A 16,521-nucleotide genomic window follows, 5' to 3' on the forward strand; every position below is an offset into this window, starting at 1 on the left:
GGTACTCTTAAAAACGAATGCAACTTGCTTCCGAAGCAAGCTCACAGACCGGGGGGATGGAGTCAGGAAGGACTTATCATTTCAGCACAGAGTCCCAGGGATGAGGCCGAGCTCCAATAGCGCTGGCCCCGCCGCGGGTCAGGGCAATGGTCTGGGCCTGGGGAAGGCTGCCGCTCCCTTCAGATCCTTCTGTGTGTTCACGAGAGCCCCCTGTGGATTCTCGAGCTCCACCCAAGGTGGGCACGCAAACTCAGTGATTTGGAAGTAGGTCTGAAGTGGACCTTTCCTCCTTGGGGGCAAGGCAGGTGGCAACAGGCCAGGGTGTTCTGAAGGCTGCAGAGAAAGGAGTTGCCCCGTGTGCATGGGGAAGACGGACCAGTTAAAGGCATTCACAGACAGGACCGGAGAGAGGTGGCGGCGGCCTGGGGGCGGGTGGGGGGACAGGTCAAGGCTGAGAGACACATCCGGGAAACGGAAGGCTAAAAACCTATGGACATTTTATCCAGGAGACAGCAGTGTTTTCACAAGTGCAAGGGATACTGGGTACCCGGGTTTAAAACAAAAGTAACAGAAACACTTCCCATACAAGAGGCAATTTTTTCACCACATTCCCAACCCCTGATTTCTCAAGAAGGTTGTTTGCTACCCACAAACACATCGAACAGGTTCAAGAGTCCCAAGCCCCGGCCAACTTAGACAATAAAAAAATAGAAATCACTCCCCCATGATTTTCTGTATAGACCTCAATGAAGCCACTGAGAGAGGAAGGGGTGTTTACTACAAGCCAGCGAGCCTCAGGCCAAACTAAACCCCTCATAGTTTTCAAGGGCCTGCGTCAGCCGCGTGCTCAGGATCTCTTTGCTGCTGTACTTGGGGAGGTCGAGCAGGTTGTAGCATGTGTGGGCCACAGGCAAGTAGTCTTCCCCACTGGCTGTGGACTGGATGATGATCTGCAGGCTGGCCATGCCATAGATAGGAATCCGATCACTGCCCGTCAAGAACACTGGGGAGAAAGGCAGACATCATTACCAGCCCAGTTGACCTAGGCCAGACTCCCCGCGACGGAGAGAAAGGCTGCCACCCTGTGGCTGGTGTGAGAAGTTTGAGTTGCCGAAAGTTCCACCATGGACCCAAGGCCATGACTAGCAATGACTGATCATTAAAAAAAAAAAAATGGTCCCAAGAAATGCACCAATTTTATAAGATTTCCACATATTGAAGAGAAAGGACATCAGGGGGAAACCAGGAAAAAAGAGTGTCAAGGTGTCTGATATCTCAAGTCTCCTCACACACATGCCAAGCTCTGGGGCTTGGACCACTCTGGCTACTGACTTTCCATCTGGGTCCGATTTCCTCTCCTTTCCCTCTACTGACACCCTTCCCAGAGCAGACCCAGGTGGGGTATCGGACTTTCCGTTCATGGGACGGGCACTGTGACGGGAGGGGACAAGAGGAGGGCGGAAGCCAGATGCCTGGTCTGTGTCTTCCAGCACTGGATGATTCCCTCCTGGTTGAACGGCTGGAAATCACTGTCACAATTACTCGCCACGGCCTGAGGTGGTGAGCCAGAACAGCTCACGCCAAAATCTTTAGAGTTCATAAGAATCTCTGAGGCTAATGGTTTGTGAACCTAAAATGCTTTTTCCTAAAGAAATCTCCAGAACCATAACGAGGCTTCCCTTGAGTGTCACAGCAGCCCTCACTCTGCTGTTCTACTCCTGTGTCACTGCTTCTCCACAGCCAGCGTCCCCAAGCAGAGGAGAAACATCCCTTGGCAAAAATTCTTGGAGAAGATTTCCACTATTGTCACCCTTGCTCCAAGAAAGCATCAGAATCTTGGAGTAAGGTCCAATATCAGTATTAATATTTGCTTATTCTTGTAAAGCAAGAGATGGTCATTTAAAAAAATGATTTATTTATTTACTTAAATTGAGAGAAAGAGACAAGCGAACTTGTATCTGCTGTTTCACGCCCTAGATGAGTGCAATGCCTCAAGGACCAGGCCAGGCTGAAGCTGGGAGCTTCATCCAAATCTCACATAGATGGCAGGGGTCTAAGCACTTGAACAAGCTTATGCTGCTTTTCCCAGGCCATCAGAAGGGAGATGGATCAGAAGTGGAGTAGCCTGGACTCGAACTAGCACTCATTAGGGATGCTGGCAGGCAGCCCTACGTGCTCTATCACAATTCCGACTACAAAAGAGATTGTCTTTCAAACTCTTGTTTTATGTGGAGAAAAATGTATATAAGTGGCCTGCAAAAAGTTAATGGCAAATGGGATTATAGCAAAATCTTGGTGCAAAAAATATTTGGAATTAACACAGAATTTTTCATAATATCTATTTTCCCATGAACTTTCTCAAGATCCCCGTACTAGTCACTGGCTATTTTTTAAATCCCTTTTTTAAAATTGCATATTTATTTGAAAGTTAAAGACAGGAAAAAAAAGAGAGACAGAGAGAGAGATGTCCCATCCACTGGTTCACCCGCTAAATGGCTGCAATAACCAGGTCTGGGCGAGGCAGGCCAGGAGTCAGGAATTCCATCTATTTTTTCTGCACAGGTGGCAGGAGTCCAAGGACTTGGACCTTCATCTGCTGCTTCCCAGGAGCACTAGCAGGAATCTGGATCAGAAGTGAAGCAGATAAGACTCAAACTAGCACCGAGATGCCAGCATCGTAAGAGCCGGCTTCACCCACTGTGCCATGATGCTGGCCATACTTGCTAATTTCTAACCTCAATGGCATAATGACACAAACAGAGGAAGATTTCAACTATTTTTAAAAGGACAAATCTATTCATGTAAACCAGATTTCTTTCTGCTGTCCAAAGGCATTATCCCTCTCAAATGCATTCTAGTTGGTGACAAAGGACCACACATCATATGCTCCTATGATACAAAAGGTCTGGACAGGCATACCCAGCGACAGAAAGAATGATGGAGGGTGTGGGCAGAAGTGGGGAGTGACTGCCACCGGGTAGGGATTTCTTTTTGAAAGAAAGGTGAAGGACATGTTCTCAAATGCACTGTGTGAATGTGACAGGCTCACAATTGCACACACACTGAAAACCACTGGATGGTACCCTTTAAATAAGTGAACTATTTGGCATCTGCATCATATCACAATATGGTCACTACAAGTCACATCTCCTCAGTTCTAGCTATGATGGACACTGTGAAATTTTTAAAAAGTGGAAGTAATAAGGATGGTTAGTCCAAACAATTTCATAAGCCACTACTTAAAAGAATTACTTGAAAATCGGTGAAGTTATTTTTTTTTTCATGCAATGGTTTCTGCTAGGCAGCAGACATGATTAAACTTACATTGTGCCTGAGATACCAAGACAAAAGTACAATATGTTCATTTAATTACTCACTCTTAGGGCTACCAAAATGCTGTAGCTGGTAAAGCTGTTGCCTGTGTGGCATCCCATGTGGGTGCCAGTTTGAGTCCAGCACCTTCCAATCCAGCTCCCTGATAACGTGCCTGAGAAAGCAACAGAGGGTGGTCCAAGTGCTGGTGCCCCGCACACACGTGAGAGCTGGAAGCAGGCCCCAGCTCCGGCCTTCAGTCTGCCCCTGCTCCAGCCCTTGCTACCATTTGGTGAGTGAGCCAGTCGCTGGAAGATCTCAATCTCAATCTTGATATCTCTCTCTCTCTCTCTTCCTTTCAAATAAATAACAACTTAAGAAAAAAAAAAAAGACTACAAACTGGACAAATGCCAGACTGACAAAAGTGATACTTACAGAGAAACTTCTTCTTCTTTTCCAATGGAAACTCATGAAAAGCTTCCCAAAATAGTTTCACAGTAGGATGTGTGGCTGAGTAATCACCTTTGTAGATGGCAGTCTGTCCAAAACAGACAAAAAGAAAAGAAAAACGTATCTTACAGAAGAACATTACTATAGATCATTTGCATTTAGGACTAAGAAGTAGCTCCTGAGAGGCAGGTCACCCCTTTCCCCCTGCACCGTGGCCGGCTTAGAGGGAGACCAGCTCCAGGACACCTTCTGGGCCAGCGCTCACAGAAAACATCCCTCTCGCTTACCGCTTCCAGTTCCTCCCAGTTGTAGTTGCTGTTTCCCACAATCATGGCCCTCAGTTCGGAAGGCTGGAAGAGCTCAAGCACTTTGCCACCGCACACCTTCAGGAAGCCACTGGAGAAGGCTGTGTACCACTCGTGGATCGAGATTTGGAAGATATAATTTACATAGGCATCCACAAATTCCTGCCTGCAGGACCAAAGAAGTAAGAAGCCATTTAACAGACTTGACAGCTTTATGCAGCCATTTCTTCTGCACCATGTTTCAAAATGAAAATCCTGGGCCCAGCGCGATGGCGAAGTGGTTAAAGTCCTCACCTTGCATGTGCCGGGATCCCATATGGTCGCCGGTTCCAATTCCGGCAGCCCTGCTTCCCATCCAGCTCCCTGCTTGTGGTCTGGGAAAGCAGTCGAGAATGGCCCAAAGCTTTGGGACCCTGCACCTGTGTGGGAGACCTGGAAGAGCTCCCGACTCCTGGCTTCGGATTGGCTCAGCTCCAGCCGTTGCGGTCACTTGGCGAATGAATCATCGGATGGAAGATCTTCCTCTCTGTCTCTCCTCCTCTCTGTATATTTGGCTTTCCAATAAAAATAAATAAATCTTTTTAAAAAATGATGAAAATCCAACTTCAAATCCTCACACCAGGGGCATCTAAAGGCATCGTGTAGCTCACCAGCTCTCCACTCTTCCCACTGTGTCCCTGTCCCAGGATTCCATCCAGTGTCCCCGGCAGTGTGGGGCAAGGGGGCAGGGCATAAGTGGGGGGGGAGTAGAGAGGTGGGGAGGGGAGGATGGAGGAAGGGAAGGAGGGAAGAGATGGAAGGGAAGAAGGGGGATGAGGTCACACAGGCAGAGCCGCACTGCTGGCCTCACTGACCCAAGTGCTACCACCTTCATCTCTTTTTTCTATTTTATTTTTATTTCATAGCCTTCATTATTATTATTATTATTATTTTATGATATAGTTCCATAGACCCTGGGATTTCCCACACCCCCTCCCCAATTCCCTCTCTCTTTACTGAGTTCCCCTATATTATTACTATAGTATAGTTCTTCATACACAGTCATATGTCCATCATTGCGGGCATGGACAATGGCAGGGTCCAGCATCCTATTGTCAAGATAGAGTAAACAGTTTCATTGTAAGTCGTCTTTGTCTGGAAGTAGAGATGTATACTGCATTGTATCCTCACCTCTGCCACTTTCATCTCTTAAAGCCTGCTTAAAATAAAGAGGAAGCAGGCGTGGGGCCTAGCGATTCAATCACTGCCATCACAGCCCATATTTGAGTCCTAGCTCTGCCTCGCACTCCAGCTCCCTGCTAATGCAGATCCTGCTCCTGAGGAGGCAGGGATGCCTCAGGTAGCTGGGGTTCTGCTAAAAATAAAATGTTTAAGAAAACTCCAGAAACAAAGCTAAACCACCTGATATGTGCACCCTTATTTTTTTAAAAAGATTTATTTTTATCAGAAAGGCAGATACACAGAGAGGAGTAGAGAGAGAGAAAGATCTTCCATCTAATGATTCACTCCCCAAACGGCCACAACGGCTGGAGCTGCACTGATCCGAAGCCAGGAGCCTCTTCCAAGTCTCCCGTGTGGGTGCAGGGTCCCAAGGCTTTGGGCCGTCTTCCACTGCTTTCCTAGTCCACAAGCACGGAGCTGGATGAGAAGCAGGACCACCAAGATTAGAACCGGCACCCATAATGGGCTCCAAAAGCATGCAAGGTGAGGTTTAGCCACTAGGCTGCCATGCCAGGACCACCCTAACTTATTTTTAAAATTAACTCTTTAAATACTTTCACACAAATCCTTTAATAAGCCTTTGAAAGAACTGCCTTCTACAGTGGCATCTTCTTATTAATAACAGACAAAGGTAAGGAAGACAATGATGGCTTATCAATGGCACTCCTCAGGCTGCCCTGCCCTAAGTTTAGACATTTGATATATTGTCAATGATGGAGAAGGTAGGGAAACCAGAAGCTCACACAGGGATGGTGAGAAGATAAATTCTGAAACGATGGGAGCCACATACACGAGTATATGAGTGTGAAGTAAGACAGAGGCCTGAAGCTGTTTTGTTTTGCTTGCAATTTCAACAATACAACCCAAGAAAGGTAGCACCTCTGCCACTTCGAGCTTCAGACCCCTGGAACGTTGTCTGCTTCTTCCTCTGCAAAATGGCAAACAGGGGATAGTGCACGGGGCTGTCATAGGATTAAATGAAGTCATACAGGTAAAAGCACTTAGAACTGAGACTAATGTTTAACATGAGCTATTATTATTGTTTTATGGTACAGTTCCATAGACTCTGGAATTTCCCTAACCCTCTCCCCAAGGCCCCCCCACCGCCTGATTTCCCCTATACTATTACAATAGTATAGTTCCTCAAAAACAGTCATAAGTCCAGCAATACGGGCATGGACAATGGCAGAGAGATCCTACTGTCAAGATAAATTCAACACTTTCGTTGACAGCCCATTTTTGAACTGGAAGCAGAGATGCTTACTGCATTATATCCTCACATAAGAATATGATAGCCTCCATCACAAAACAAAAGGAAGAAAAATAGAAATTTACAATGCCATGAAGTTAAATAACATGCTATTGAATGACTAATGTGTCGCTGAAGAAATGAAAAATAAAGAACTTTCTTGAAGAAAATGATGTTACCATGTGACCTATGAGTCAGTGAAGAATTTAATGAGGAAAAAAACCTTTGAAGAAATGAAAATAAAAACAAAAACATGAAAATCATGATATAGTTTCCGCCGATTTTTGTTGGTGAGATGTGTCTCCCTACAAATATCTGGGTTTTTTTTAATTCAGTCCACTAACCTATGACATTTCACTGATGAGTTTAAGTCATTTACACTCAGGATTAACATGAATAGGTGGTAATTTGGTCCTGTCATTTAGCAATGGGTTGTTCATTGTTTGATACAGTCTTCTGTTGTTATTTTATTGGGATGTTCTTCACATTTGCACTTGACTTTGGTGGGTACAACTCTTCTCTGTAAAGAGAACATCTTTAAGTATCATTTGTAGGGCGGGTCTGGAAGAGGTGTACTTCTTGAGCTTTTACTGTGCACAATTTTTACTTCATTTTCAAAGACAAAGGAAAGTTTTTCTGGGTACATTATTCTGGGCTAACAACTTTTTTCCTTTTGGAATCTGGAATATGCCGCTCCATTCTCTTCTGGCGCGTAGAGTTTCATGTGAGAGGTGAGTTGTGAGTCTGTAATTCCTCTATATGTCATGTGTACATTTAAGGATCTTTTCCTCATGTTCAACTGAAGAGAGCTTGATTATCATGTGTCATGGTGAATACTACTTTTGGTCAACCCTCTTGGAAGTTCTGTGTCCCCCCTGTATCCCCTCTCCCGATTCTTTATCCAGATTAGGGAAGTTTTCCATTATTATTTCATTACACACATTTTTAAACCCAGCTTCTCTTTCAGCACCTTCTGGATCTCCCAAAAGTCATATTTTACCTTTTAACAGTATCTCTTAAATTCTTGAATACTTTGTTTAGCCTGACTCAGCTCTGTTCCCAGTTGTTTGTTTCCCCACTGTGAAGAAATATCTTTCAATTCTGAGATTTTTTTCTTCTCTCTCCATCCTATCATAGACATTTTCCACTGAATTTTTAATTTGCTTCATTGCATCCTTCATTTCCAATAATTCAGCCTGATTTTGTTTCAGAGTTGCTATTTCTTTTATAACATAAGAATTCAAGTACTTGGGGCATCATATTCTGCCTCCTAGGCACACTAACTGGGAGGTGGATCAGAAGTGGAGTTGAGACTCAATTCCAGCCACTGTGATAGAGGCTGCAGGTGTCCCAGGTAGCACCTTAGCCACAATTAACCACAATTCCCAAATCACATTGACTTTAATTCCATTATTCCATTTTCCCATGAACTATTTTGAAGCACCTCTGATGTAAATACTTGTATGTAATAATTTTAAAGATAAAGGTATTAATGCAAAAAAAGATTTCCTTGTAACACAGAAGTATAAAAACACACAACTGCATATTAAACTCATAAGCATTTTGTCTTTGTAAGAAAGATTAGATGAGAAAAGGAATGGGATTAAGAGGATCAGTATTCTTTTGATTAAAATCCTTAAGTAAATATCATTTGCTTATTCTGGATCATATATGCAAATACATTTGAAACATTACTCCCTGTAATCTTCTGTATTTTACACTGCAGGACTTTTTTTTTTGGAATTTAATCCTAAAAGGATATATCCCACTCATCCACTGTTATAACAGTTCATAAAGCTACATTTGAACTCAGGTTTGCTTAAGCAGACGTTTTTGACATGGTTACCATCCATACAAATAACTCACCAGCAAATAATGTAACACAGTGGGTGACTGGGACACACAGCAGCTATTTAATGCAGGCTCTGCCAAATTCTGTATCTACTAAGTCTTTGTTCTCCCATTTTTAACATGTGAACAATGGCCAGTTTTTAAGGTCATTACATCAGAGAACTGAACTCCTTATCACAGGTGCTTCATCCAACTCATGAATTCCCCAGTGAATAGTTAGATAAGGAGACTTCTGAGCAAAGGGTTAAAGCTGCAGTCTGGTTTCTTTGCTACCTATAGCAAAATGCAAAAGGAAATAGATAAACCAAAGAGGAACTTGCCAAGCAAAAAGAAAGAAGAAATTGACCAAGTTTGGGGAATTCTCGTTCTACCTAGACAGAATGTTCTAAAAACAGAGTCAAGAATGTGGTGGAACAATCTGCTAAGAATTAGACATGTGACTCACAGATCCAATCCTCTCACTAGAAGTCAGAAACAGAGATGCAATTACACAGGAAAGATGGAGGAGAGAGATCTTTTTAGAAGACAGCTTAGATCCCTGGGCATTGTTCACAAGATCAAAAAGACTTTTGTGTATTTCATGCTAAACTGAAATACTTGGAATAAAGACAACTGGAATGGGATGGAATTAAAGTAGGATGTTCGATTTCTGGGCCTCCGAGGTAGGAAACGGATGAATGCAAGAAATGGTTAGAGTAACAGCTAAGACTGTTCAGAGTTAAGTGGAACGAGCCCAGAGGGGACCTACTGAGGGAGTAGGGCCACTACCTCTGATCTGGAGGGCCAGAGAATAGAGCATACAGCCAGAGGTTCCATACGCCCTCCCAAACATCGAAATCTAAAGGAATTAGCCCTGCTAGATTTACGATTGACATGGAACCCATACCCCCCTTTTCTCCTTCAAACTCCTCTTTCAGACTGGGAATGTCTATCATACGCCTATCCTACCATCATATGGGGGCTAGTAACTTATCTAGTTTCACATGTGCTAACGGATTTTGCCTTGAGTCTCATCATCCCTTGGTTTAAATGATACATGATATGGTAGGGTTGTATAGGGAAAAAAAAGGAGGGGGGAGAGACACCCAGGACAGCCAATGGTATATCCCAATCCAAACACAGGAAAAAAACAATGTTCCAACCTGAAGGGCATCAGGAAGGCTTTCTTCTTATTCACTTTTTGTTTTATTCAAAATTTCAACTGATTGGATAAAGCCCATCTCCACTAGGGAAGACAACAACACACTTTTTTCTCTCTAAACATCTTCATGAACACACAAAGAATCATCTTTAAATATCTAGGCATCTCATTTGTCCAATTCACAAATGTAACCATCACAGATGAGGCTCTGGATTTAGGAATGGCTGTGCACATCTAAGGGCCGTTGCAATGCAGTGAGTGTATTTTGCATGCAGGGAAGAGATGAATGGGGGTGAGCAAAGAGTGGAGTGTAATGAGCTTAACTGCGTCCCCACCAGATTCATGCTGAAATTTTAACTCAGAATGTGTGACCTTTGGAAATAAGGTCTTCTCAGAGCTAACCAAGTTAACATGAACTTATTGAGGCACATCCTTGTCTGATAGGATCGGTGTCCTTATAAAAACAGGACATGTGGACACAGACACGCAGAGGAAAGCTGCAGAGTCACGGAGTTAGTCACGTGCAAGGCAAGGACAGAGCCTGCAACAGATCCTTATCGCACAGCCCTACCAAAGCCAGATTCGACTTCTAACCTTCCTAACTGAAACAATGAATTCGTGTTAAGCTACCCAGTATCTGGTACTTCAGTGCAGGTACCCTGGCCCACCAGCACACAGGCTCTAAGCTCTATATGTCAATCATCATCATTTTTACCATGTCTTTAACAATGATTAAGCTATCCTCAGTAGGAGCTAGTTACTGCAATAAGTTCTTGGATATATGTGATCTCAATGAATATTTAAAGTTCACTCCCAGTGAATTTTAAGTCATGAGAATTATGTCTTAATAAAAATACAGTGAAGCAGAGTGAAAAAAAAAATCTTTGAGCTTGATATGATCATTTTATTATCCCAACTCAGAACAGAGTGCAGGACAAACAACTAACACACAGGCAGAGGCGGACTTTGATGCCAGGGATCCAAGACCTGTGCTCCCCCCACCACACCCTGGTGCAGTCCCTTCCCCCCACCTTGAGAGCTACAGGCCTCACAAGGGATCAGTGACCTATGTAAAGAACTTCTAAAACTTAAAAGTACAAAAAAAATTCAGAAAGGAGACAAAGTCTAGACAGAAGCTTTATCGAAGCTGACACCAGAGTGGTCTTAAGCACACATCCTCACTAGGCTAGCCCTCCACAGCCGTCAGATTATGAGAAACAACAGCCTGAAGACGCCAAAGGCTGCTGAAGGTGTGACACACCTGACGCTGCTGGTACGGATGGGGAATGGTCCAGAAAACATACCATCTGATCCTACACTGCTAGGCATTGTATCTGAGAGAAGTCAAAACAGCTGAGCACACATTCATATAGAAACACAACAGTGAATACACACCCACACCACAAATGCAGTTACTAACCAATAAAGAGAACAAGTTATTAATAGACATGATGATACAGAAGAATCACAAATGAACTGTGTTTAGTTTTAAAAAAAAAAAAATGCCAGGCTCAGAAGGCTGCAAGTGCATGGTTTGTTCTGTTTATACAAATTCCTACCAAAAAAGAAAAAAAAACCGAATTCTTGAGTTAGTCAACAGATCAGTGGTCAGAAGGGCTGAGTGGGGCTTGGGCTGGAAAGGAATGTTTTGCAGTCAAGTTATTGTTTTGTATCTTGACTACTCTGGTGCCTGCATGGTTGTATCTGCTTGTGAACACACCAAAAAAGTATGAATTTTAACGCATGTAAATCCCACTTCCCTAAAAATAGGTTTTGAAAATAACCTCATTTAACACTAAGTTTCAATGTCTATGAAATGAAAACAAATCTTTAACAAGTGAGCACATCTTGGATGAAGTAAGCAAGTTATGTTGGTCTCCAGGATTTGACTAAACTTTTTTTTTTTGTAGTCTGTTACAACGTCTATTACAACAGGACTCAGGACGCCTACTTTCTGCCCTGCACTGTCCACGTTATTCTTCAGCTTCTAACTTTATTACCTATAAAACACGAAAAATTCTACCTAGTCTCCAAGTGGCTGCAGCCATCGAGAGAGATGATTTTTGGTCTGTACCAGTGAGATAACAGATAGGCAAGCACGAGTTAATCAAATGTGATCCATGCAAGCACTTTAAAAAGTACACAGAAAAATGCAACAGAAAGAGAAGTCTATTTTGGTGTACCCCACCCCCAAAGCAAAGCAAAACAAAACCCTTGAGATCCAAGCACAATTTTAAAATTATACACATTTTGGGCCCAGCACAATGGCCTAGTGGCTAAAGTCCTCGCCTTGAATGTGCCAGGATCCCATATGGGCATCAGTTCTAATCCCAGTGACCCCGACTCCCATCCAGCTCCCTTTTCTTGTGGCCTGGGAAAGCAGTCGAGGACAGCAGAAAGTCTTGGGATCCTGCACCTGCATGGAAGATCTGGAGGAAGCTCTGGGCTCCTGGCTTCGGATTGGCGCAGCTCTGGTCTTGGCGGCCACTTGGGGAATGAATCATCGGACGGAAGATCTTCCCTTCTCTTTCTCTTCTTCTCTGTATATCTGACTCTCCAACTAAAATTAACTAAATCTTTTTTAAAAATTATACACATTTTCCTTGTGCTTTCTGAAGTCTTCTCGCACTAACACATCAAATTCAGCTAGGGAAAAAATTATTTATTTGAAAGGCAGAGCAGTGACAGAAGGGAAGAGGGAAGGAATGAGGGGGAGAGAATGAATCCACCTTTCATCCACTGGTTTACTGTCCAAACGGCTGCAACAGCCAGGACTGAGGTCAACGCCAGGACTGAGGTCAACGCCAGGACTGAGGTCAACGCCAGGACTGAGGAATCCCACCCTGGTCCCCTGCAATGGGTGGCAACGGCCCCAGCACTTGAGCCAATATCCACTGCTTTCCCAGGTGTATTAGCAGGCAGTTGAATTAGAAACAGCAGCTTGCACTTCATATGGGATGCCAGCACCATAGTGGCAAGCTCAACCAAGTGTACTCCAGTGCCAGCACCCTCACATTTTGGTCCAAACAATAAAATGTGGTCATTACAAATGGTAACAGGAAAAGGAAAGAGCAAATTCTCTGGACTTAAAAATATTTTATGACAGGAAACATGTAACGAAAAAACAAAACTAGGATGTTTGCAAATGAGAATATATTGGAACTTTTGCAGATGGTTACTTTTCTTGGAAAAGAGGCACCTAAAATGTTTAGTTTTGAAAGAGGTTATTATAGGGTATCTTAGCTTATTAATACATGCAACATTTTATAAACAAAAAAAAAACTCAACAGGTGTTTGCTGCTATGAGTCAGTACTCAGGAATCCACTAGCATTCACAAGAATGAATAGACAGCACCAAATGTACTGGGGGAAGGTCCTTTTCTAAGATTCACACACATAAAGACGTAGCAAATTCCAATATAATTTGAAGCATTCTGCAGGAATCCCTAGAAGGACCAACTAACGGCCTGCCACACCTAAGGCACATGCTTGGGCTGTTAATTCCACAGGCAGGTTTTTGATGCAATGGTTAATGCCCACATCCAGCTTCCTCCTCGTGCACGCCCTGGGAGGCAGCAGTGACGGCTCCAGAACCTGCCACCCTGCCTCCCACGTGAGCTGAATGGCGTGAATGCAGCTTCAGCCTCCTGGCTCTGGCCTCAGACATGTGCGGAATAAACCAGCAAACAGATCATCTCAATGTCAGTCTTCTAAATAAAAATAAATAAAAGTGGATTCTTACTCAAGAAACCCTGCTAGCAAGGAAAGAAACTGAAATGGCTACTCGTTTTTGTAGTCAGAGAACAAGTGCTTGTTTAAATGTTTTCAGACACAAATCACAACCAAGATGCACAGGGTAGATACTGGAACAGTCCAAAGCTGGGGAGACCTCAACCTAGGCTTCAGAGGAGACGGCGTCTGAGCTTCCTGCTAAGCCCCACAGGAATCCACACCAGGAAACCCAGAGCTAGAGACCTCCTATTTAGCGGGCTCCAAACCGCACTCAAGGCCTGTCCTAGAAGAGACACACTGTGCACCAGGACATATGCCTGTAGTTCTGAAGGCTGGCAGCCAGGAGCATTTGGGTAGCTTGAAAATGCACTGCCAAACCACACATCTGCACTCCAGGATACCAAAGGGTCAGAAAGGAGCCAATTCTCTCACAAGTCCATATTCTGGGAATGAATTTGGAGACAGATTACAGGGAATCACGGCAGACCCCACAGTCAGGAGAAACCAGCCCACGGTCAGGGCAGGTTGACTGCAGCAATGCCTACACATGAACAAAAGCTAGATCAAAGAAACCATAGCAAGACGCACAGGGGGCTTCAAAAAGTTCATGGAAAAATACGCATTTAAATTCCATTTTAGAGGCAATGTATGAAGTTCCTGGGTCCCCAAGGCATAAATCAGAATGCGTACATGTTTAGCCCACACTCAGCAGCGGGTAGCAAAAATGCATCAAGCAGATGCTCGCATTGCCAGCCACACTCTGCAGCGGCACGTGGCGGGACATTGCGCGAGGTGCAACCGCGGGTGCGGGCAGGGATGTGGGTGCGGGCGTGGGCGGTGGTGCGGGCAGGCGGCCAGCGCAATCTGCTGCAGTATGAGCTCACGCGGGTCAGCTGACGGCCCGCAGCCAGTCCCGCGCGTGCCTGAGGAAGGCGGGGTTGCAGCTCACGTCACCGGCGTGGCCTTCATCACCACCGCCTCTGCCACTTGCCGCAGCCGCAAGATCGCTCCGGAGCAGAGCAGGTGCACGGCCGCTGCGGGAGCCAGCCTAGACCTCTGCGGCAACTTGTCCGACATGGCCGACTCAGAGAACCAGAGTCCAGCGGAGCCGAGCCAGGCGGCCGCGGCAGCCGCGGCAGCGGAGGCGGCAGCGGAGGAGGTAATGGCGGAAGGCGGCGCGCAGGGTGGCGGAGACCCCGACGGTGCGGCCGGTGACTCTGACAGCGCCGCTGCTCAGATGGCAGAGGAGACCCAGACCCCCGCTGAGAGCGCGGCAAAGCCAAAGAGTGACTTTATGGAGAGCCTGCCTAACTCGGTGAAATGCCGGGTCCTGGCTCTGAAAAAGCTGCAGAAGCGATGCGATAAGATAGAAGCCAAATTTGATAAGGAATTCCAGGCTCTGGAAAAGAAGTATAATGAGATCTATAAGCCCCTTCTCGCCAAGATCCAAGAGCTCACAGGCGAGATGGAAGGCTGTGCCTGGACCCTGGAAGGCGAGGAGGAGGAGGAAGAGTACGAGGAGGTGGAGGAGGGAGAAGAGGAGGACGAGGAAGAGGTAGAGGGGGCGGCGGCGGCCGCACGGGCGCAGGATGACGACCCCCACGCCGAGGTGCCTGACGATGCTGAGAAGTAAGGGGGTGGCAGAGAAGGAGAACCGGCGACCAAACCACCCCATTCTCTCTTTCTCTCTATCCGCCCCCCACTTTTTTTTAAAAAAAATACGTATCGGTGGACTTCAAAAAGGCTCAGGTTTTTGACCAAAACACAATGTAAATTTATCTGGACATTCCTTTTAAAACAGATTTCAATTTGCAGCAATTAGATCCTGGCCAGCCCGTTGCAAATTTGACTGTCATTTCGAACACTTAAGTATCTCAAAAGGTGTCTATGAGAATCGAATTCCACTTCAATGGACTTCCCCCACCCCCATGCTTTCTGCGGCTAGGGCTGCGGTTGAGGCAGAGAGAGGGGGTGTCAGGTGATGACAGGGAGGCGGGGGCGTCAAGAGCCCCCCATGGACACCTATCCATCGCGGGCTTTGCCAGACAAGCTGAATGCGCAATGCAGTGCAGCCCAGCCCAGCCCGGACTGTGTCTCAAGGCTTCATTCTTAGATTTCTTTAGTCCCGGCATTTCCCAGTACTGAGAAAGCAGAGCCTGAGAGAACCACCACCTGTGTGACTTTGCAAAACCCTGCCAGCAGCACCTCTACACTTGGGAGGAGAGCAACAGCATCGGTGGAGATCCTGACACTACTGTCAAGGGAGGCCCAGGACGACTGCGTCTTGCGTCTGAGTATTTAGAAACCTGTGTGTTCCCCGGATGAGTGTGTAACCTGTATTATATCGTTGACATCTGTATTCATCGGTTCTGACCTCATGTTGATGTCTTTTCTCTGTAGTGTGTTTACAAAGACGTAGATACCCACCCCGCAATGTTTAAGTATTGAAATCATGTCCCCTGGTATTTTACAAGTATTAATTTACTTGAAGAGGTGTAGAATGTAGCATATCCTGTAAAGCATGTGTATCCAGTGTTACGTAGTTTGATCTTTGTGAAGTCTTTCTGTCACGTAGCTTTTAGAGTGTAGTTGTGAAAAAATCATCCAACTCTTCACTGAAGTTACTGTTTGGAGAATATATACTTGAAGAACCAATCTAAGTGTGTGCTCCTACCCCCAGCTCAGAATTAGAAAGGGTTTCAGTTTGCTTGTATTAGCTGTGCCTTCATTATTTTGCTATGTAAATGTGACATATGAAATATAAAATGGTGCATTATCGAATTTTCCTGCTTGAGGACAGAGTGACATACAGGATGGACTTTGAGGAAGAAAGCATTGAACATGAAGACTTCTAGCTTCTTTGTGGGTTTTAAATTATTTGTGAGCCAGTGATCTATAAAGAAACAAAGTTGTTTACCACTGTGGCATTAATAAAACAATATTTTCAAAAAAAACCCCTGTATTCTGACTACCTGTCTGTTCCTCCGCTTTTTAGGGGCTACAAACAGTCCCTCTCTCACTGGTTATTGTGAAAAACAAACAACACAGAAAGCCCACCCATCAGGGTTTGACACATCATGCTGAATAATTTTCAGCTGTTATTATTCCCACAGAAAAGATAAAATCACTGACTGGAAATTCAGTCCTCCTCCTCACCCCTTACCAAAGAAAATAAACATCATTATATCTCTACATATATGATTCCTAAATATGCTCCTCATTTCTGAAACTTCTGAAATCCCATAAACCATGCTGTTCT

At 44.9% G+C, this 16,521-nt stretch overlaps 2 protein-coding genes across 3 annotated transcripts in view; one reads left to right on the forward strand and one right to left on the reverse strand.

The window, feature by feature from the left end:
- Window positions 1–552: 552 nt before the first annotated feature.
- Window positions 553–16,521, reverse strand: part of HERC3 (HECT and RLD domain containing E3 ubiquitin protein ligase 3) — a 106,564-nt gene continuing 90,595 nt past the window's right edge. For both annotated transcript variants that reach the window (XM_004590577.4, XM_058667050.1), the window contains 3 exons: window positions 4,051–4,234; window positions 3,749–3,851; window positions 553–1,003 (listed from right to left, as the gene is read on the reverse strand). In XM_004590577.4, the coding sequence (XP_004590634.2) occupies window positions 795–1,003; window positions 3,749–3,851; window positions 4,051–4,234 (496 nt within the window). In that variant the 3' untranslated portion in view covers window positions 553–794. The remainder of the gene's footprint in view (window positions 1,004–3,748; window positions 3,852–4,050; window positions 4,235–16,521) is intronic.
- On the forward strand, window positions 14,338–14,911 carry NAP1L5 (nucleosome assembly protein 1 like 5). Its single transcript, XM_004590576.2, has one exon. The coding sequence runs from the start codon at window positions 14,338–14,340 to the stop codon at window positions 14,893–14,895; it is 558 nt and encodes a 185-aa protein (XP_004590633.2). The 3' UTR covers window positions 14,896–14,911.

This window comes from Ochotona princeps, chromosome 7 (assembly GCF_030435755.1).
Source record: "Ochotona princeps isolate mOchPri1 chromosome 7, mOchPri1.hap1, whole genome shotgun sequence".
NCBI classification, from domain to species: domain Eukaryota; kingdom Metazoa; phylum Chordata; class Mammalia; order Lagomorpha; family Ochotonidae; genus Ochotona; species Ochotona princeps.

What these genes read in the sequence shown, in the direction of transcription:
- NAP1L5 (XM_004590576.2), top strand. Translation starts at nt 14,338, where the DNA reads ATGGCCGACTCAGAGAACCAGAGTCCAGCGGAGCCGAGCCAGGCGGCC.